The 21,560-nt window shown below is 49.0% G+C and overlaps 2 protein-coding genes across 4 annotated transcripts; one reads left to right on the top strand and one right to left on the bottom strand.

The window, feature by feature from the left end:
- Positions 1–313: 313 nt before the first annotated feature.
- On the bottom strand, positions 314–18,004 carry LOC311578659 (uncharacterized protein). 3 transcript variants are annotated; one of them, XM_084748657.1, is made up of 6 exons: positions 11,729–11,798; positions 11,504–11,590; positions 7,448–7,543; positions 7,069–7,195; positions 6,731–6,844; positions 314–2,705 (listed from the first exon to the last, which is right to left on the bottom strand). In XM_084748657.1, exons 3-6 carry the CDS (start codon positions 7,490–7,492, stop codon positions 1,381–1,383), a joined length of 1,611 nt encoding a protein of 536 aa, XP_084604783.1. In that variant the 5' UTR covers positions 7,493–7,543; positions 11,504–11,590; positions 11,729–11,798; the 3' UTR covers positions 314–1,380. The 3 variants fall into 3 exon arrangements, with proteins under 3 accessions (XP_084604783.1, XP_084604782.1, XP_084604784.1); XM_084748656.1 differs by lacking the exons at positions 11,504–11,590; positions 11,729–11,798 and adding an exon at positions 17,894–18,004; XM_084748658.1 differs by lacking the exons at positions 11,504–11,590; positions 11,729–11,798 and adding an exon at positions 17,647–17,871.
- Positions 18,005–20,830: 2,826 nt separating this feature from the next.
- LOC311579921 (large ribosomal subunit protein eL27-like) lies at positions 20,831–21,337 on the top strand. Its single transcript, XM_084750972.1, has one exon. The coding sequence runs from the start codon at positions 20,842–20,844 to the stop codon at positions 21,268–21,270; it is 429 nt and encodes a 142-aa protein (XP_084607098.1). The 5' UTR covers positions 20,831–20,841; the 3' UTR covers positions 21,271–21,337.
- The last annotated feature ends 223 nt before the right edge of the window (positions 21,338–21,560 follow it).

Here is a 21,560-nt window from a genome sequence, read left to right as displayed (position 1 = left end):
CGGTTGTAGCAGAAGCTCTAGCGTTGGCGGGATCGTGGAGAGAAGCAGGCTTGGCACCATATGGCAGGGGCAGAGTCCCTGAAGAGTGTCCAGGAGAGATCACTGATGAAAGTGCTGCTCAGTTTGTGTGGAGGCCCCAGCACTTTAGAGAGGCTGATACCATGGGACCAGCAAGTATGAGTGGATCCTACCTGAATGTGATAAGGAAGCAGGCTGAGTAAGCCATGTGGAGCAAGCCAGTAAGCAGTGTTAACAGTGGCCCCTGTAGTGATGAGTTCCTGCCTTGGTTTCCTTCAGTGATGGAAATCAAACTGGATTTTTTTAGTTTACATAAATGCAAATATATCTATTCTCTCTCTCTCTCTCTCTCTCTCTCTCTCTCTCTCTCTCTTTTTTTTTTTAACAAAACAGGTATTTCCAAACACTGCCATTTCAGAATTTTTATTTTATTTTTTGAAACAGGGTTTCTTTCTCTGTGTAGCCTTGGCTGTCCTAGCCTCACTTTGTAGACCAGGCTGGTCTTGAACTCACAGTCATCCTACTGCCTCTGCCTCCCCAGTACTGGGATTAAAGGCCTGTGCCACCACGCCCGGCCATTTCAGAATATTTGATAAGAGTATTTTAAAGGCTGGGTGTGATGGCACAAGCTTTTAATCCCAGCACTCAGGAGGCAGAGGCAGGTGGATCACTGAGTTTGACACCAACCTGGTCTACCAAGCGAGTCCATGACAGCCAAGGCTACAAAGAGAAACTGTCTCGGGGAAAAAAAAATTTTTTTTAAATACTGATTTTTATTTTCTTTTTGTGTGTGCACATCACACACTTACGTGCTTGGAAGTCGGAGGTTTTCTCGTCCACCGTATGGGTTCTAGAAAGCAAACTCAGGCTCTCAGGCTTTAGCCACTGAGCCACTCCCTGGCCCAAGAATCTTTTTTAAAATATCACTTTATCCATATAGCACATAAGTGTTTTAAAGGAATACCGAAAATAGTCCAACACTCTAAATTTAAGTAAAATATTAGAAAGATCAGGTGCATTTAGGAAAGTCACGAAGCTAAGTCAGAAGAGGAATTTCATTTGAAATGTCCATAGACCCTATGCCTTAACTTTTCAGTTGCCTCAATAAACTAATTTATGTCAAATAAACAGAGGGAGGAGGATGGCTATCTTTTACCAATATCCACGACTGTAGGATTACTCTCCAATATAGCTTCAAGATGTTGAGGAAAATAAATTTAACACTTGCTGGGTGTTTTTGCCCAGGAGGGACATGGAATTAAGAGGCTGAGTCACCAAAGAAAAGTCCAGTGGGCTTAATGGTACTCCCCCGCTGCAGGAAGGCTGTGCGTGCTCTAAGCGTGGGCTCCTGACCGCCGCGGATCACAGCTTCCGGTGGACTTTCTGATGCTGGATCAGGTGCCCGTGCTGATTGAAGGCGCGCCCGCACTCCCCGCACTCGTAGGGTTTCTCTCCGGTGTGGATCCTCTGGTGCTGGATGAGCACTGAGTACTGGCTGAAGGCCTTGCCGCAGCTGTTGCACTCGTACGGTTTCTCGCCCGTGTGGGTCCTCAGGTGCACGATGAGGGTTGCCTTCAGGCTGAAAGCTTTGCCGCACTCGGTGCACTGGAAGGGCTTCTCGCCCGTGTGGATTCTCTCGTGCTGGACCAGAGACCTGCGCGCGCTGAAAGCGTGCCCACACTCGCCGCACACGTAGGGTTTCTCTCCAGTGTGGACTCTCTGGTGCTGGATGAGGTGCGAGTGCTGGACGAAGGCCTTCCCGCACTCGTAGCACGCGTAGGGTTTCTCCTCGGTGTGGATGCGCTCGTGGTTCATCAGGGTGGAGCGGTGGCTGAAGGTCTTGCCACACTCGCTGCACTCGTACGGCTTCTCCCCGGTGTGCACGTTGTGATGCTGAATGAGCACGGAGCGGTCACTGAAGGCCTTGCCACACTCGCTGCACGTGTAGGGTTTCTCCCCGGTGTGCACGCGCTGGTGCTGCAGCAGGGTTCTCTTGACGCTGAATGTCTTGCCACACTCACTGCACCCGTGCGGCTTCTCCCCGGTGTGCACTCGCTGGTGGCTCCGCAGGACGGTGCTGTGGTTGAAGGCTTTCCCGCACAAGGGACACACGTACGGTCTCTCCCCGGTGTGGATCCGCTGGTGCTGGATGAGGTGTGAGAGCTGAGTGAACGCCTTCCCACACTCCAGACATTCGTGAGGCTTCTCTCCCGTGTGGATCTTGTGGTGCTGGGCGAGGTCCGAGCTCACGCGGAAGGCTTTCCCGCACTCATTACACTCATAGGGCTTTTCGCCTGTGTGGATCCGCCTGTGCTTACTAAGGACGGAACTTTGGCTGAAGGCCTTCCCACACACATGGCAGACATAGGGCTTCTCGCCGGTGTGTATTCGCTGATGCTGAAGGAGATGTGAGCTCCGACCAAAGCATTTGCCACACTCAATGCACATATAGGGTCTCTCTCCACTGGGAGCCGCCTGGGGTCGAGCAAGTGGTGCACTACGGTTTGAGACCTGGGCATTCTCTGGGCCAACGGGGTTTGGACTCGGGCAGAAGTTCTGCTCAGTGTTGCAGTGTTCATCGTCAGCCTTCCTCAGCGGTGCTGCTGCCAGAAGCACTGCTACTTCCTCTGAGATTAGTGGTTGCGCGTTCGAGTCTGGGTTTTTGTTCTCTTCCTTGGCTTTGCTTTCTGGAACAACAAATACAAAGTGTAAAGGCTAACACTGCTTGGCGTGGTGGGGGGTACATGCTGGGAATCCTAGCACTTGAGAGGACGAGGCGGGAGGACTGTGAACCCAGTGCCAGTCTGGGCTAGCTACAGGGCTGCTTTAAAACAAACAAACAAACAAACAAACAAACAAAAAATTATACTGCAGGGCTGGAGAGATGGCTCAGCGGTTAAGAGCACTGACTGCTCTTCCAGAGGTCCTGAGCTCAATTCCTGACAATCACATGGTGGCTCACAACCATCTAGAATGTGATCTGATGCCCTCTTCTGGCCTGCAGGTGTATAGGCAGGCAGAACACTGTATACATAGTAAAACAAACAAACAAAAAAACCTATAACCCAAAACAGAATAAAAACAATAAAAGGTAAATACTACACAAAACTGCACAGTGCAATCCAAAAGCTGGTTTTTGCTGCACAGTCTCTGATGTGAGAGCCAAAGGGAACTTTTTTCTTTCTTTCTTTCCTCACTTTGTAGACCAGGCTGGCCTCGAACTCAGAGATGTGCCTTTCTCTGCCTCCCAAGTGCTGGGATTAAAGGCGTCTGCCACCGCGCCCGGCTCCAGGAACATCTTTCAACAAGTCAAACTAATAGTGGGATGAAGGGGAGCCATCCGCTTGTCTGCCCTGGGCAGAATGCACATACTGGTGGGAGCACATCCTACTGTTCTCCCTGGAGTTATCATGACCGAGTTTCGTAGGCAACAGCGCATGAGCAGTGAAGCTGGGTCTGGGCTGTCAGGGGAAGCCTGAAGCCTTTGCGCAGGTCAGAGGATGCTATCCAGGGCCAATGGCTTCCTCCGTGGTGTGATGCTGGTGGTCCCCTTGGTGGAAGACACTTCAGTGTGGACAATGCACTGTGTAGGAGGGGGGTGGGAGGGACTTAAGAAACAGATGATGGTAATCGGTGTCACATTTAGGTTGGAGACAAGCTCATGAGAGCAGCAGTGTAGACAGTAAGCCTTTCTGGAACCGCAATGCCACTGTGTGCTTGTGAGGACAACCTTTTGGACATAGCTTTCTCTTTTCAACTTTTGTGTGGGTGTGCTGGGGGTTTCTCAGGCTGCTAGGCTTGTATTGCCAAGTACCTTTCTCCTCTGAGCCATCTGGAAACTCCAGATTGCTGAAGGATATATAAGGGTCTCTGGCAAGTACCACTGAGACCAACAACTCTGGGGCAAAGTACAGATTTAGTGAGCTCTGACTCAGAGGCCGAGATCACAGGCAAGAACGCCATTAGAGTTTATGCTTGTTCTGTTCCCTTCTAAATATTAGTATAGCAAACAACTCCGGAGCAGGAGTGTCATGTAGTGGCCCCCAATATGGAGGCTGTGGCAGGCCTTTACTATTTACTACAACAACTTCTTCTTCTTCTTCTTCTTCTTCTTCTTCTTCTTCTTCTTCTTCTTCTTCTTCTTCTTCTTCTCCTTCTTCTTCTTCTCCTATTTTTGATTTTCAAGACAGGGTTTCTCTGTGTAGTCTTGACTATCCTGGACCCACTTTGTAGACCAGGCTGGCCTGGAACTCATAGAGATCCACCTGCCTCTGCCTCCTAAGTGCTGGGATTAAAGGTGTGTGCCACCACGCCCCACTCCAGAAGCTTTAGGTTTTAAATCATCTTTTGTTGTGGTGCTCGTGGCTGAACCCAGAATACTGTATGTGGTGGTGAGTGCAGATTTCACTACACACACCCCTAACCTAGAAGCTTTATTGTGTATTGGTTCAGAACTTGCTATGTACTAGGTCTCCTTGAAAACCTAACAAGGAGGCTTGCCCCACCAGACAACTTTCTCCCACACTCAGTTGTTGCTCAGGGATATCCCTGGAGTTCACCAGACCTCTATGGGTCTGGGGAAATCTCTCTTTTAATTCTCTCATCTTCCACCGGGCATGGTGGCGCACGCCTTTAATCCTAGCACTCAGAAGGCAGAGGCAGATGGATCTCTGTAAGTTCGAGGCCAGCCTCTCTACAAAGTGAGTCTAGGACCATCAAGGCTACACAGAGAAACCCTGTCTCGAAAAAAAAAATATTTATCTTCCTCTGCTACACCAGCATCTAAGTTCACATCGCCAGCCTACCCCACCAGCAGCTACCTGTTAGTCCAACTGACATGCTTACGCACCAAAACCAAGAAGCACAAATCCCAACATAGCATGTGTCTGCATCGACATGCATCTGCACCCACCATGTTATCTGAGAATCTGGGCTAGCTCTGTCTTCTGTAAATATTGTGTAAAATATCAGTATTCTATTATTGTCCATCACAGGTGAATTTGTTTTCCTTTGGAGGTAGAAAGCTGGAGACAAACTCACTTATGTTCTCTAGAAGAGGGCATCAGATCCCAGCATAGATGGCTATGAACCACCATGTGGTTGCAGGGAGTTGAACTCAGGACCTCTGGTAGAGCAGATGGTGCTCTTAACTGCTGGGCCATCTCTCCAGTGCCCCCACTTATGTTCTCCAAATTGGAAAAAAAAAATCAGAGTATCTGTAAGATTCCCTTTTCTCAAATCCGACAGAGCTAAGGGCTTTGGTGGCCAAAGTTAAGACAGGAGGAAGAGGCAAGGAAGCAAGATGGGGCTTTCCTGCGAACCGCGGATGCCAAGGCTCTTCTCCATGGGCCTTCCCAGTGGGCATCATGACCAAGCCTTCCTTAGAATCAGGTTTGGAGTGGGCAGGACAAACACCCGCCTGACCCCTTCTCGTCAAAAGGGCAAAAGTTGGAAATCACTAAGGAAAGAAAGGAAATCTGTCGCCCTCAGGCTCTTGCTCTCATCACTGTGCTTAAAAAAATATTCATCATGTGATAGTTCATTGCTGTTATACAGAAATACATAATTACTTTACTAGCTTGACCTTATTCTATAGTTTTGCTAAGTGCACGATTCTAGTGGCTTTTGGGGTAGATTCACAGAATTTTGTGTGTAGCTGACATAATCCTTGAAAATAGTTTTACTTCATTCATTCATTCTTTTTTTTAAAAAAAGATTTATTTATACAGTCTTTTGCCTGCATGTACACCTGCAGGGCAGAAGAGGGCATCAGATCACATTATAGATGGTTGTGAGCCACCATGTGGGTGCTGGGAATTGAACTCAGGACCTCTGGAAGAGCAGCCAGTGCTCTCAATCACTGAGCCATCTCTCCAGTCCAGCAATGCTTTTTCAATAATTGAGATAATCATACCTTTCTTTTTTATGCTACAATGCTGACTTTGTAAAGTATTTTTATTTTGGGATAGATAGTGGTTTTGTTTTTCTGTTGTTTGGTTTGGTTGTTGTTGTTGTTGTTGTTGTTGTTTTTGGATCTCAGTCTGTAGACCAGGCTGGCTTAGAACTCACAGAGATCCTCCTGCCCTGTCTGCCAGGTGCTGGCATTAATAGCCTGCGCCGCCGCCACCTGGCCTAAGGAGAGATCATTCTCCAGAGGAAAATGGCCCCACTGAACCCCTGAAGCAATCAGCCGGTAGAGTGTTGCTATGTTACCCCTTCCCACTTTGAGGGGCGCATCCAGGGAGGGCAGGTTGGCTGTGGTTTCCCCCAGACTCTGCTGTCAGCTGCCATCAGAGAGACTTCATCGAATGCCACTGTAAATACAGTAGCCACATCTTCCCTGTTTATAAGGTAATAATTTTTCCCAAGTAACTTGTTTTGTTTTTGTTTTTGGAGACAGCTTTTCTCTGTATAACAGCCCTGCCTGTCCTGGACTCACTTTGTAGACCAGGCTGGCCTTGAACTCACATTGATCTGCCTGCCTCTGCCTCCCGGGTGCTGGGATTAAAGGAGTGCGCCCACCACCACCCGGCCCCCTACACTTAGTTCTATGGGCTACTGCCTGCCCAGTACCTCCTGGTCTGTGGACATTCTGTCATAGGAAGGATGACAGCAATTTCTCCAGACTGGCAGAAGTTTCTTCCATCAGTGGCTCAGTCTGAAGCAGGTTAAAGCCTTCAATGAAAATAGGTCCAGTTCTCCTTATGCTCACCTGAGTGGTCGCTCCCCAGGCCCTGGCTCAGCTCACTTCCCTGCCCATCCAGGACCCATGGGTCTTCTCCTCGCTCCAGCTGGGAGATCACGACAGGCTTGGATCCCGGAAGTCCTATTCACGAGGAGAGGAGCCCCCTGGGTTATACAATATGCACTGAGATGCTCCCTTACCATGTTACATGCAGCCAGTGTGGAAAGGAGCAAGACTTACATTCTGTTGGAGCTGAACACTTGGAGATAAGCAAGCCTCAGGATCAGTCTACCCGGTGACCCCCCCCTCCCCCGAGAAACCCCAACATGAGTCCAGCACACAAAGACGCACAGATGGAGCCTTACCCAGGGAGACCACATTCCCATAGGTCTCCATCATCACATTTCTGTAGAGGCCCCGCTGAGCAGGGCCCAAGCGGGCCCACTCCTCCTGAGAGAGCAGAACGGCCACATCCTCGAAGGTCACTTTGGCCTAGAACGACAGGGTTCTGAGTAATGGCACATCTGACAGGTGTTATACCACGTGACATGGGAGATTGGTGGGGGGACCACGTAGAGTCATGTGAGATCGATAGGAAGAAGTGATAGAGTTAAGAGATGTATAGCCGGGCGTGGTGGCGCACGCCTTTAATCCCAGCACTCGGGAGACAGAGGGAGGTGGCTCTCTATGAGTTCGAGGCCAGCTTGGTCTACAAAGCAAGTCCTTTAGGACCACTCAACTCACCTGAGGAGGTCCTGCTGGCAGTGGCAGGAGGCCGGCGGCTGCCATTTTGGTTTCTTAGGTCTGTGAGGAGAACAGAAAGCAGAGGATTCTGGGCGGCTGCGAAAGGAGAGAGAACACATTAGAGTCCAGTCCAACAGACCCTGACCTCCAGGGGGGCCTCGTCATATAAAGTCAGTGAAAGGCGTGCTGAGGTGAGAGCCAGGGAGCTGCCGCCACCGCACTCACTCCTACTTTGTCCCGTCTCCCCATAGCCGTGCTCACTTCTCTAGTGCAGAGTCTTCTGAAAACGTGGGTCCCGGGCCTGTCTCATCTAGTAGGCTTAGTCAGGGAAAGCCCTCCTTGTGAAATAGTGGCCCCCTTTGTGAGTCTGAGGCCGGACTGGTCTACATGGTGAGTTCTGGGCCTGGCAGGGCTTCCTTCAGTCTCTGTTTGTTTTTAAAGGTAAGTAGGCTAGACAGGTGGCTCGTGGGCAGCGTTAAAAGCACTTACTACTCTTGCAAATGACGAGCTTTGTGCACAACTCCACTCCTAGGGGACCTAATACTTTCCTCTGGCCTCTATGGGCTGTTACACACATGTGGTATGCATGAGCTCACACAAGGACATACACATGGGATTCAGCTGTCAAGATGTGAGGAAGATGGATGCACGGTGGCTGAGCTCAGGCTGAGAGGCACGTGTGAAGACCCTGGAGCTCATGGGCCAGTCAGGGCAATGGCAAGAGAGCGACTGGTGCTGCTGTCCAGGGTTTTCTGTTTTTTGTTTTATTTTGTTTTTTGAGACAGGGTCTCTTCTGTGTAGCCTTGGCTGTTCTGGACTCACTTTGTAGACCAGGCTGGCCTCGAACTCACAGCGATCCGCCTGCCTCTGGCTCCCGAGTGCTGGGATTAAAGGTATGCGCCACCACCGCCCGGCATGTCCAGGGTTTTCTAACTGTGACTCTCTGCTGTTGTCAAAGAACAGCCTTGCTCTTACCCAGCTCTCCACAAGAGGCTCCAGAAGCTTCTCTGCAGACCCACTCACATCTCAGCAGAGTAGACGGGGTGAGAACAGGCACCCTACCCTGGCAGTGAATCTCAACCTTCCTAATGCTGCGGCCCTTTAACACAGTTCCTCCTGTTGTGGTGACCCCAACCATAAGATTATTTTCATTGCTACTTAAAAAGAAAAAAAAAAAAAAGAGAAAAAGAAAAGAAAAAAAAAAAGAAAAGAAAAAAAAGAAAAGAAAAAGAACACACACACAAGCCAGGTGTGGTGGCGCATGCCTTTAATCCCAGCACTCGGGAGGCAGAGGCAAGTGGATCGCTGTGAGTTTGAGGCCAGCCTGGTCTACAAAGCAAGTCCAGGACAGCCAGGGCTACTACACAAAGAAACCCTGTTTTGAAAAACAAAACAAAACAAAACAAAACAAAACAAAACAAGAACACAATAATGATTTCTAAGCAGGGTCCCCATTGTTTCCCAAGGGCTTAACATTTCAATCCTCCCCTTCCTAGACCATTGGGGTCGTTATGGTTGGCTGATCCTATGTATGTTGGGGAGCCTGTGAAGGCTCTGGCTGCCGCCGGCTGGCTCACCTTGGCCCTGGCCTATGGCCCTGCCTGCTCACAAGGACAGTAGTTCTGCAGGGCCCCCGCACGTTCTATACTCAAGGCATTCATATGGCTCTGGTGGGACCTGTAGGCATTCAGCCAAGCTGCCTCTCAAGAAGTGCTCCCTCCAAAGTGGGAAGTGGATGGTCTTCTTGAGGCCCACACTTCTGTGGGAAACCCCGGGCTCCGGCCCTTTAGTCAGGCTTAGCTATCGTCTGGATCTCTGGTGAGGCAAGGGCTCAGCCTCTGTACTGGCAACACAAGCCTGTTCAGTGGTTATTGTGGGTAAACTGAGTCTGGAGTAACACTGCATCTGAGACCTGAAAGATGTCTTGTGTCCAATGAGAAGGGGTCACTTGGTGGCGGGTGGGTGCTGGAGACAGACCAGGATAAACAGGTGTCTAACACAACTAAATGGCTCGGGAAAGGGGGCGGGGGTGTCTGAGAGCTTTCCTGACAGAGCTGGTCCTGCAGCAGACGGCTTCAGTCCTCTGAAGGGCTGGGGTCGGGGGTGGAAGGCCAGCTACAATGGTGAGACAGAATCAAGCCTGCAACTAATAGCAGATGGTACCAGGAAAAAAAAAATGAGGAATAAGATTCCAATACATCTTTTCAGGCATCTGGCTCTTTGATAATGAAATGGAAGGCTAAGCATGGCGCCTCTCCCTTGTAACACCAGCTATTCAGGAGGTGGAGGCAGAAGGACCCTCTGGAAAAACCAGGCTGTGCTACATAGTGAGACTTGTCTCCAGAAGAAGAAGAAGAAGAAGAAGAAGAAGAAGAAGAAGAAGAGGAGGAGGAGGAGGAGGAGGAGGAGGAGGAGGAGGAGGAGGAGGAGGAAGAGGAGGAGGAAGGGGAAGGGGAAGAGGAGGAGGAAGAAGAGGAGGAAGAGGAGCAGGAGGAAAGAGGTGACCATCATGACCTGCCTGTTGAGAGGACAGGAAGTCAGGATTACTTTACTTTTTAAATAAAATGTCAGACATGTATATTTGCTTTCAGGAAGACAAAACTAACAGCTGTCTCTGAGGAACAGAGCAGGCTGACAAGGAGGAAGAAGTTGACTGCAACTTCTCCCGCCATTCCCCTCCAAAGGCCATTCCTCCAAATGTGTGTGTGCCTTTTCATGGGTTTAATTTGAATGCACCTAGAATCTGTTTTTTTTTTTATTAAAAAAATTTTTTTTTTATTATGTACCCTGTTCTTCCTGCATGCACACCTGCAGGCCAGAAGAGGGCATTAGATCTCATTATAGATGGTTGTGAGCCACCATGTGGTTGCTGGGAATTGAACTCAGGACCTTTGGAAGAACAGACAGTGCCCTTATCTGCTGAGCCATCTCTCCAGCCCCGCACCTAGAATCTGAATAACATTCCCAGAAGCAATGGATGCTAAAAAGAATTCAGAAGAATGAGGAAGGGCCAGTGGAGCCAGACAGCAAAACCAACACCACAGGGTTGGTTCTCAAAGGACAGATGGGGTCAGACACAGGTGGATGTGGGGACTTGAAAGATGACAGGCAGGCTGGCAAGATGGCTCAGTGGGTAGTCGCTCCTGTTGCTAAGTCTGATGACCTGAGTTTGATTTCTAGGATCTACATGGCAGAAGGAGAGAACCAGCTCCCACTAGTTGTTCTCTGCCCTCCACACTCTTGCTATGGCATGCGCACGTGCGCACGCCACACACACACACACACACACACACACACACACACACCAAAAACAAAAACCCACACATAACTAAGGCCAGCAAAATAGTTCAGTGGGCTTTCTACCAAGCTGAACGATCGAGTTCAATCCTGGGACCCACATGGTAGAAGAACAGAACCAACTGTCACAAGTTGTATTCTATATGCACGTGTGGCCCCGCCCTGAAATCAACCAACCAACCAACTAACCAATCAATCAATAATAAAAGATGACAGAGCAAGCCGGGTGTGGTGGCGCACGCCTTTAATCCCAGCACTCGGGAGGCAGAGGCAGGTGGATCGCTGTGAGTTCGAGGACAGCCTGGTCTACAAAGTGAGTCTAGGATGGCCAAGGCTACACAGAGAAACCCTGTCTCGAAAAACCAAAAAAAAAAAAAAAAAAAAAAAAAAAAAAGATGACAGAGCTAGGTGGTGGTGGCGCACACCTTTAATCCCAGCACTCAGCAGACAGAGGCAGGTGGATTTCTGTGAGTTTTGTATCTACAGAGTGAGTTCCAGGACAGCCAAGGACAGAAATAACCTGTCTCAAAACAAAACAAAACAAAAAAGATGACAGGCTATAAAATTCAGTTCAGTGGGAACCCGCCCTTACTGTAATATTTGTATTCAGCTGTAATATAAAGTGCCCAGCCTCCTGCTTTCTGGCCCTGTATCTGACTCCTGCTACCTCCAGACCCTCTGCTCCTTTCCCCAGTCCTCTGGCAGTAATGGCCTTTCTTGTCCTCTCCCTTGTCCAGTTGCCTCCCACGTGGTCTTTACCCCTTCTGCTTTTTAGGAGAGCACTGGTCCACACGATGTCACCTCCAATGGCTCTGGAGCAACCCTTGGTCGGGATTCCTTTGATCTCTGCATAGCAAATTCCAATGTCAGTCACACTGCCGCCCATCTGCTGGGCTCTGCTCTCCCTCAGTGAGGCCTTCTCCATCACTAGCCTCTTCACTCTCTCGGGCGATAGTTCCATCCTCACCTACAGCAGAAACTGACCTTTGCTGAACAAGCAGCTCTGGCTCCCTGGACCTGACGTGACAGTGACGGTGACAGTCCTTCAGCCTGTAGTCCTGACTACATCTGAGTGGGGATCTAATGACGAAAATGCGGAGAAACCGCATTCAGGCCTTCTGCCAGGTCTCCAGGCTCATAGGGCAGGCCTGGAAACTGCTGGCTGTTGGCTGTTGCAACTTCTGTGCCCTTCAGAGAATTTAGGTTTGTTACTACTTTTTTTTATTTTGGAAGCTAAATCTTCAGAAACTAAATCATTCGTCTCGGAATTCCTCAAGATCTTGATGTGACACAACTTGCATGTTTTTTTTTTCCTAGAGCAGCAGCTCTCAACCTTCCTAGCGCTGTCACCTTATTTATTTATTTATTTATTTGTTTATTTTGTTTTTCAAGATAGGGTCTCTCTGCGTTAACCTTGGCTGTCCTGGAGTTGCCTTGTAGGCTGACCTTGAACTCACAGTGATCTGCCTGCCTCTGCCTCCTGAGTGCTGGGATTAAAGGTGTGCACCACCATGCTCAGCTTGCTGCCACCTTTTAATGTATAAAAAGCTACCTGTGAGTAAAAAACCACAATACTTGCAATTTTCCCTATGTAAATGATCATACATTATCTATCTATCTATCATCTAATTAACAGCTTTCCTACACACTAGTGACACTTAGAGATCTAAGAAATAAAAAAAACAGACACCACAAATCAAAATAATACTAATTTGTATACTTTATTCACAACATCAACCAACATTTTGTTTTTCAAGTCAGGGTTTCTCTGTGTAGTCCTGGCTGCCCTGGAACTTGATCTGTAGACCAGGTTGGCCTCCAACTCAGAGATCCATCTGCCTCTGCCTCCTGAGTGCCAGGGATCAAAGGCGTGCACCACCTCCCCCTGGCCCACCAATCAACAGTTTTATGGAAGATTATAGGGGTACAGTGTCTCCTAACTAAATACTTTTAAAAAATATTTTTATTTTATGCACATTAGTGTTTTGCCTGCATGTATATCTGTGTAAAGGTGTCAGGTCCCCTGGAACTGGAGTTACAGACAGTTATGAACTGCCATGTGAGTGCTGGGAATTGAACCTGGGTCCTCTGGAAGAGCAGCCAGTGCTCTACCTTCATTTGGAAGACTCAACAAATACAGAGGTTATCTCAGAGCTACTAAGAAAGGAGCCAGGGGCTGGAGAGATGACTCAGGGGTTAAGAGCACTGACTGCTCTTCCAAAGGTCCTGAGTTCAATTCCCAGCAACCACAGGGTGGCTGACCACCATCTACAATGTGATCTGATGCCCTCTTCTGGCCGGCAGGTGTACATGCAGGCAGAACAGGGTATATATAACAATGAAAGAAAGAAAGAAAGAAAGAAAGAAAGAAAGAAAGAAAGAAAGAAAGAAAGGAGCCAGCTGAGAAACGGAGCTGCACCAGTCACAGGGCCAATCAAGTTACTAAGAGTCACACGGGCCTGGGCAGAAATGGGCAGCTTAGAGACAGACAGTTGTATCGGCATACACCTGCAATCCCAGCCCTGGGGAAGTTGAGACAGACTGCTAACATGAGACTACGTAGCGAGTTCTAAGCCACGATCTAAGAGAACCATATTGGCTCAGGACCCACAAGACCCAGTTCTAAGTACAAAGATGATTTATTTGCCCCAGAGGGACAGAGGGCAGGGATAAGGGACTAACACAGGAGGTAGAGGACCAGGGAGAAGGGGACTGGAGCAAGGGGAAGGGGAGGGGTAGGGTATTGTCCTGGGTGGGGGGAGGGGCAGACAAAGGACTGCCTCTGGATAGAGAGGAGACAGACTAGGCCCATAGTCAAATGGCAGTTTCTACAGGTAAAACGGGAAGCCCCAATTTTAGGATGAAGTGTTTAATTTTAACTGGGCATGTTAGTTTAGGTGAACCAAAGGAGGCTTTTGATTGCTGGACTTCGATACTTTCACAGCCGGACCTTGGTAGCCAGCCTCAGGGGGAGGAAGTGGCCAGATAAGGGAACAGACCTTGGTGACTAGCTTGAGGAATGCAATCTGATGGTTTTTAGCAAGGCAGAGGGAATGGGGAGAAGGGCAAAGCCTGCCAGAGCTACCTTTGCCATACGTTGCTACATTGTTGGCCAGAGTGCCCTCACTATACACTAAACTGCATGGCAGGATTCTGTAACAAACCAAACCAACCAAACAAACAGGGGGGAAAGGGGAGGTAGGGGAAGAATAAACAGCTCAGAAACAGAAACAGAGCACAGTCCAGTTTGCAGGAGAGATTCAAATTGCTAGGGAAAAAAATGATTAACAACATGCTTAAATATTATGGTTCAAATTAAAAATTAAATCTATACACAATCCCCAACAAAGTGGGACAAAGACAAAAGATTTTTTAAAAATGTAAAAAAGGTCAAAGAAATCACATCAAACTGTAGTTGGAGGTGGAAACTAGCAATTCCAGCACGGAGGAGGCTGAGGCAGGAGGATCCTAAGAGTTCCAGGCCAGCTGGGGCTACACAGGAATCATGTCTCAAATGAAACCAACCAACCAACCAAACACTGTGTGGGGCGGGGGTGGGAGGGTGGGGGAGGGGAGGGTCAGAGGGTCGGTATGAGCGAGAGACCAAAAAGGGAAATGATTTCCAATACATGCCTGGACCAGAAAGCATCTTCAAACCTACAAAGCCAAGCTCGGTTCTGCCAACCGATTGGAACAAAAGCCAAAGGAAATTACCCGAGACCTCACACCAGAATTGCCCTCATTTGCGTAGTGAGAGACTGCAAACAGAGGGACTTATCCTAAGCGCCCGTGGCCCGTGACCATCACTGACCAGTCCAGCTGCCCACAGTCCACCAGTATGTTGCAGCACCTCTCTCCTGGTCACGCTCCTTTGCACTTTGCAGTACAGGAGACAAACTTATCTTTGGTCTAAAGGCTGGGTTAGTTCACCAAACAAAACCTTATCCACATCTCAAACCAAATCAAATTAACCAACCACGAAGAAACATTATGCATGCTGGGCAGTGGTGGCGCATGCCTTTAGTCCAAGTGCTTGGGAGGCAGAGGTATTCAGAGCTCTGTGAGTTCAAGGCCAGACAGGTCTACAGAGCGAGCTTCAGAACAGCCTAGGCTACACAGAGAAATCCTGTCTCAACAAACTAAGGAAGCAAAACAAACAAACAAACAAAAACAAACAAACAAAAAACCCTCTTCTGCACATTAAAACAACCCCAAATTCCCAAAATAGGAGCAGGAGATAGGTGCTCTTCCAGGGGCCCTGGGTTAAGTTCCCAGTACCTGCTTGGAGGCTTGATCCAGTTCTGGGGGATCTGATGCCCTCTTCTGGACTCCTCAAATATTGTACACATGTGGTACATAGACATGCATGCAGGCAAAAAACACCTATACACTGTGTGTGTGTGTGTATTACCCCCCCAGACAGGATTTCTCTATGTAGCCTTGGCTGTCCTGGACTTGCCGTGTAGACCAGGCTGGCCTTGAACTCATAAAGATCCATTTGTCTCTGCCTTCCAAGTGCTGGGATTAAAGGCATGCGCCACCATGCCCAGATCAAGATAAATAAATTTAACAACAATAACCCTCCCCAGATAGGCCTAAGCATAGGAAGAACTTAGTGTGTAACACAGGTGCATTTTTAGGTAAATGGAAAGATAAATTAACCAACAGACAGTGGGCAGTGTTAGCAGTGGTTATGATTTAGGGGGAAATGTAAAGCTGGATTTTAATTTCACCCCTTACCTAAATAAATTCCATATAGAGTCAACATTTTACAAGTACCAAACAAAACTAGATTATTTAAAAAATAATCTTGAAATAAGGAAGCCCTTTAAAACATAGCAAAGGGCCAACATACTTTAATGGAAGATATTTGCCCATGAAACAAAACCAACAACAAAATCTTTTCAATTAAAAAATAAATCTGAAGCCGGGCGTGGTGGCGCACGCCTTTAATCCCAGCACTCGGGAGGCAGAGGCAGTGGGATCGCTGTGAGTTCGAGGCCAGCCTGGTCTACAAAGTTAGTCCAGGACAGCCAAGGCTAGACAGAGAAACCCTGTCTCGAAAAACCAAAAAGAAAAAAAAAAAAAAAATCTGGCTGGGCAGTGGTGGCACAAGCCTTTAATCCCAGCACTTGGGAGGCAGAGGCAGGTGGATCGCTGTGAGTTGGAGGCCAGCCTGGTCTACAATGCGAGTCCAGGACAGCTAAGGCTGTCTCAAAAAACAAACAAACAAACAAACAAACAAAAAACAAAATCTGGAGGCAGAGGCAGGTGGATCGCTGTGAGTTGGAGGCCAGCCTGGTCTACAAAGCGAGTCTAGGACAGCTAAGATAACACAGAGAAACCCTGTCTCGAAAAACCATAAATAAATAAATAAATAAATAAATAAATAAATAAATCCCAGCACTCGGGAGGCAGAGGTAGGTGGATCGCTGTGAGTTCAAGGCCAGCCTGGTCTACAATGCGAGTCTTGGCCAGCCAATGCTACACAAGGAAACCCTGTCTTGAAAAGCAAACAAACAAAATAAATAAAAATGAAAATAAATAAAACAATCAAAGAAGACACTTTCAACAGAGTAAGAAAGACACAGAGGGAAGTGTGTTTTTGATATACACAAAAAGAACACAAGCTGGTTGATCTGAACAGGAACACAAACGGCTAAAAGTCAAATGCAGAGGTTTCGGCCTCACCAAGCTCAACTGAGAATAGATATTGAAACATCTTTATGGCAAGAACGGCCCAGGGACCGCCCACCTAGATGGTGTGAGGTGGGTTACTAGCGCTAACCTATTAACCCCATTCCACTTCTCTGTGTCTCCTACAAGGAAATTCCCAGGGTGCAAAGTGGCACAACTGATGTCCACACGCTTTAGAGCATCTCTCTAAGTAGGTGGTAGAGCCCAGTGGAGCTTTCCTTTTATGTTAACAACAAACGAGTGTGCACATGGGCCAGCAATAGTACTTGCTTCCAGTTATTCTAGAAAGATGCACAGGAAACGGCTCCCAGTGTCACTGTGCATTCACTCACAGGGTCCTGGGACGAGTGACCCCTCAAAGAACGTTTGTGGGTTGTGGAGATGGTTCAGTAGGCATTACATCCAATGTCCTTAGAGAATACAAGCGTGCCCATACTGTTTTACTTCTTAGCGGGGGCGACAGGGTCTCTTACTGGCCTGGAACTGGCCACGTAAGCTAGTGAGCTCCAGGGGTCTGTTTGTCTCCCCAGAGCTGGGGATAAGGACTCTTATTGCCACATCAGCTTTTTAAAATGAGATCTGGTGATCCGGACTCAGGTGTTTAACTGAGCCATCTTTCTGTTCCCGGCACTATTACTGTCTATTAAGTTTAAAGTGCGGAGGCTGGAGAGATGGGTAAGCAGTTAAGAGCACATGTTATTTTTCCAGAGGACCCACACTCGATTCCCAGCACCCATACTGCAGCTCACAGCCAGTTCCAGGGGACCCGATGCCCTCTTCTGGCCTGCGTTGGCACCAGGCATGCATATGATATACAGATAACAAGGGCAGGCAAAGCACATAAGTAACCATAAAATAAAAATTAAACAAGAAAAATGCCACGTTAAAGAAATTCTTGTCACTCTTTTAAAAAGGCTTTTTGCAAAGTAACAAGAAGAGAATGCTTGCAGAAAAACAAAAGAAATCCAAATAGGTGGGTTATGTGGAGCAGAGCAGACCTTGACTTTGACAGGAAATATCCTTAGCTGCTGAGGACGCTTAAGACCGTGCATGTGGCTTAAAAGCCTGTATGGTGGCCCTGACTGTAGTCCCGGTTATGGGGGGGGAGGATCATGCGAACCCAGGACTTCCAGGACAGTCTGGAACGCAGGCATTTCACCAAACAAAACCTCCTCCACATCCCAAGCAAAACCAAATGAACTAACCAGTAAGAAACCTTATGCGCATCAGACCCATCCAAACCCCCGACCCAGGCTAGCGGGAGCCTCCGCGATGGGTCCTGGGGAGGGGCACGGAGGGTCCGAGAGGGACCGGGGCTGAGGGTGCGGCCTGGGTCAGCACGCGGGCCGCAGCCATCCATCTGGGGGAAGGGCTGGCTGGCGGACGTGAGGACGCGGAGCTTGGGTGCGGATGAGGGAGAGGGTCCCGCGCAGCCAACAGAACGCCACTCACCATCTGCCGCAACCTTTCGCCCTGCGGCGGCTGCCTCAGCTCCCTAAGACAAAGGGGCCGTCCCGCCCCGTCTGCGCAGTCGTCAATCCCAGGGGACCCCGCCCCCGGCCCCCCCTCCGCCCCCCAGTCCTGGACCACGACGCCCCGAGGGTCTGATTGTCCGCCTGCCTCTGGCTTTTCTTGGTAAAGAATTCTGTCCTGCGCCCCGGGGCCACTGAGAGCCCTGGCCTCCGTTGTGCCTAGAGAGACCGCGTTAGGACCGGGACCGCGCCTGCTCTTCGAGGCAGCAGCGGAAGCCGGCGCCCGCAACCCCTACAAACCCGGGCGCCTCCCCGCTTCGCCCCTTCCCTGCGGCCCCTCTGCTCCAGAGGGGCTTCGGTCACTTCCGCCGAGCTCTGCTTGCCTTCTAGCGATTTCCACGGTGGTCAGGCAGCCAGGAGCACAGGTCTCAGAACCTATCGGGCTGCTGGGCTTTATGGTATAGGATGTGTTTTAACTTCTTAGGGAACTGGCAGTCTTTTCTATTATGTTTCTTCATCAACACATCCTCTAGCCTAGCAGTGTAGGACTATTCCAATTGCTGCTCGTATTTGCCCACACTTGGTATAGGCAGTCTTTTTAAAATGAGTTATTCTAGGGCTTAGAAGGTTACAACAGTCTGTTTGCTGCACACGCCCGAGGATGAATTTAATCACAAGTACCCAGGTTAAAAAAGGCAGGTGTAATAGTGCTTGTTTGTAATCCCAGCACAGGGGAGGAAGAACAAGGCAAACCTAGGGCTCCTTGGTCAGCCAGCCGAGCTTAATTGGCAAGCTTCAGGTTGCGGTGAGAAGCCTTTTCAAAAGACAAAACAACAAAGCACCAAGGACTTCGCCTCAGATTGGCCCCTAGCTTCCATGTGCACACACACAAACTCTTTGCTGAAAATTAAATTCAGGGCTCTTGGATAGTAAGTACACGGTCTCCCACTCTGTTGCACCAGATCCCACCCCTCCATAATGGCTTGGATTTTTATTTCTCTAACTGTATTAGTTACTCGTCTTCTTGTGACAAAATGTCTAATAAAAGCAACTTTAGGAAAGATTTACTCTCTTTAACTGATTATTAGATGTGTTCTTTAGTTTTTAAAGAACTGTGGTTTTAGCTAGGAGCTGGTGGCAGAGGAGGCGGAGGCAGGTGGACCTCTGTGAGTTCGAGGCCAGCCTGGTCTACAAAGGGAGTCTAGGACAGCCAAGGTTACATAGAGAAACTTTGTCTCGAAAAACCAAGAGGGGGGAGGGGAACGGGGGAGCAGCCAGGACAGCCAAGGCTACACAGAAAAACCTTGTGTCAAAAAAAAAAAAAAAAAGTTAACCAGTGATTGATGTGGGCGGGCCAGGACCATTGTGGGTAGTGCCACCTCTCGGTTGGTGGTCCAGGGTTGTTCTCTCCCTCCTCCTCCTCCTCCTCCTCCTCCTCCTCCTCCTCCTCCTCCTCCTCCTCCTCCTCCTCCTCCTCCTCCTCCTTTTTGAGACAGGGTCCATATAGCCTTGGCTGTCTTGGACTCACTTTGTAGACCAGGCTGACCTCAAACTCACAGCGATATGCCTGCCTCTGCCTCCCGTGTGCTGGGATTAAAGGAGTGCGCCACCACTGCTCTGTTGGTCCAGGGTTCTTTAAGAAAGCAGGCTGAGTAAGGCATGGAGAGCAAGCCAGTAAGCAACACGCCTCATGGCCTCTGCCTCAGCTCCTGCCTCCAGGTTCCTGGCCTGTTTGAGTTCCTGCCCTGATTTCCTTCAGGGATGGACTACAGTGTGGAAGTGTGAGCCAAATAAACCCTTCCCTTCCCAACTTGCTTTTAGTTGTGGTGTTTCATCATCGGAACAGAAATCCTAACTAGCACAGAGGCTCATTGTCTAGCCAAGACTGGCTTTGAACTCACTATAAACTGCTTGCCTCAGCCTTTTGAGCACTGAGGATATGGGCATGAGCCACCATGCCCAGCTTAGAAATCATTCTCTTTTGTTTTGTCTTGTTTTTTCGAGATAGAGTTTCTCCGTGTAGCCTTGACTGTCCTGGACTTGCTTTATAGACTAGACAGGCCTCGAATTTACAGTGATCCACCTGCCTCTGCCTCCTGAGGGCTGGGATTAAAGGCCTATGCCACCACCGCCCGGCTCAGAAATCATTACCTTAACCAAATGATAAAGAGCAAACATAGCAGCTGGCTCAGCAGGTAAAGGCGCTTTCCACTGGGTCTGAGAAACATCTCTTTTTTGTTTGTTTGTTTTGTTTTTCGAGACAGGGTTTCTCTGTGTAGCCTTGGCTGTCCTGGACTCACTTTGTAGACCAGGCTGGCCTCGAACTCACAGCGATCCCACTGCCTCTGCCTCCCGAGTGCTGGGATTAAAGGCGTGCACCACCACCCCCCCACCCCCCACCCCCCCCCCCCCCCGGCGAGAAATGTCTCTTGGGTGGTTTGGGAAACACAGGAATATCCAGGGTGAAGCACATTCTACAAAATAACTGGAGGTATGCTGCAGAACATGCCAGTATTATGAAAGAAAGCCTTAACTGACACAGAGGGGAGGGCAAAGCAACTACGTGTATATGATGGAAGACTGCATCCTGGAACGGGAAAAAACACTTCTACTTTCTATATAGGAAAACGCCGTGAAAACTGTACAAATGTTAACAAAGTGTAGAGATTAAAGTACGTCATGAAGGCAAGGCGTGGTGGCAGATGCCTTTAATCCCAGCACTCGGGAGGCAGAGGCAGGCAGATCGCTGTGAGTTCGAGGCCAGCCTGGTCTACAAAGTGAGTCCAGGACAGCAGCCACTTGCTGCCTAATGGCGCACTGCCCTGTTGCTCAGACTCAGAAAACAGAAGAACATGATTTAGCTTTCCGCAGGCTGAAAGGAAGTATCCTTCTTTCCTTTCTGCTGGCTGCTGGCTGCTTGCTGTTGAAATGGGCAAGTTCATGAAACCTAGGAAAGTGGTGCTGGTCCTGGCTGGACGCTACTCCGGACGCAAAGCTGTCATTGTGAAGGACATCGATGATGGCACCTCAGACCGCCCTTACAGCCATGCCCTGGTGGCTGATGGCACCTCAGACCGCCCTCACAGCCATGCCCTAGTGTCTGGAATTGACCGCTATCCCCGAAAAGTGACAGCTGCCATGGGCAAGAAGAAAATCGCCAAGAGATCAAAGATCAAATTCTTTGTGAAAGTTTATAACTACAATCACCTCATGCCCACCAGGTACTCTGTGGATATCCCCTTGGACAAGACTGTTGTCAACAAGGATGTCTTAAGAGACCCAGCCCTGAAATGCAAGGCCAGGCAGGAGGCCAAGGTCAAGTTTGAGGAACAATACAAGACAGGGAAGAACAAATGATTTTTCCAGAAGCTTTGCTTTTAGGTATATTTTCATTTCCATCATTAAAAACTAAAAAAAGAACAAACAGGAGCCAGGTGCAGTGGCACACACTATTGATCCCAGCACTTGGGAGGCAGAGGCAGATGGATCTCTGTGAGTTCGAGGCCAGCCTGGTCTACAAAGGGAGTCCAGGATAGCTAGGGCTACAAAGAGAAACCAAAACCAAAACCCCAAAAACCAAATAGGCCTGAAGAGATGGCTCAGTGGTTAAGACCACTGGCTGCTCTTCTAGAGGATCCAGGTTCAAT

The sequence above is a fragment of the Acomys minous genome, assembly GCF_964271855.1.
Source record: "Acomys minous genome assembly, chromosome: 12".
Lineage (NCBI taxonomy): Eukaryota > Metazoa > Chordata > Mammalia > Rodentia > Muridae > Acomys > Acomys minous.
Note: the sequence above shows the minus strand (reverse complement) of the source record. Positions and strands in the feature narration are given on the sequence as shown.

Excerpts from the sequence above, each read along its gene's own strand:
- LOC311579921 (XM_084750972.1), top strand. The coding sequence starts at position 20,842 with ATGGGCAAGTTCATGAAACCTAGGAAAGTGGTGCTGGTCCTGGCTGGA.
- LOC311578659 (XM_084748656.1), bottom strand. The coding sequence starts at position 7,492 with ATGGCAGCCGCCGGCCTCCTGCCACTGCCAGCAGGACCTCCTCAG. Across the intron at positions 6,845-7,068 it reads TGGGAATGTGGTCTCCCTGG|GACTTCCGGGATCCAAGCCT; the intron begins GTAAGGCTCCAT and ends CCTCGTGAATAG. Across the intron at positions 2,706-6,730 it reads CCTGGGGAGCGACCACTCAG|AAAGCAAAGCCAAGGAAGAG; the intron begins GTGAGCATAAGG and ends TTGTTGTTCCAG.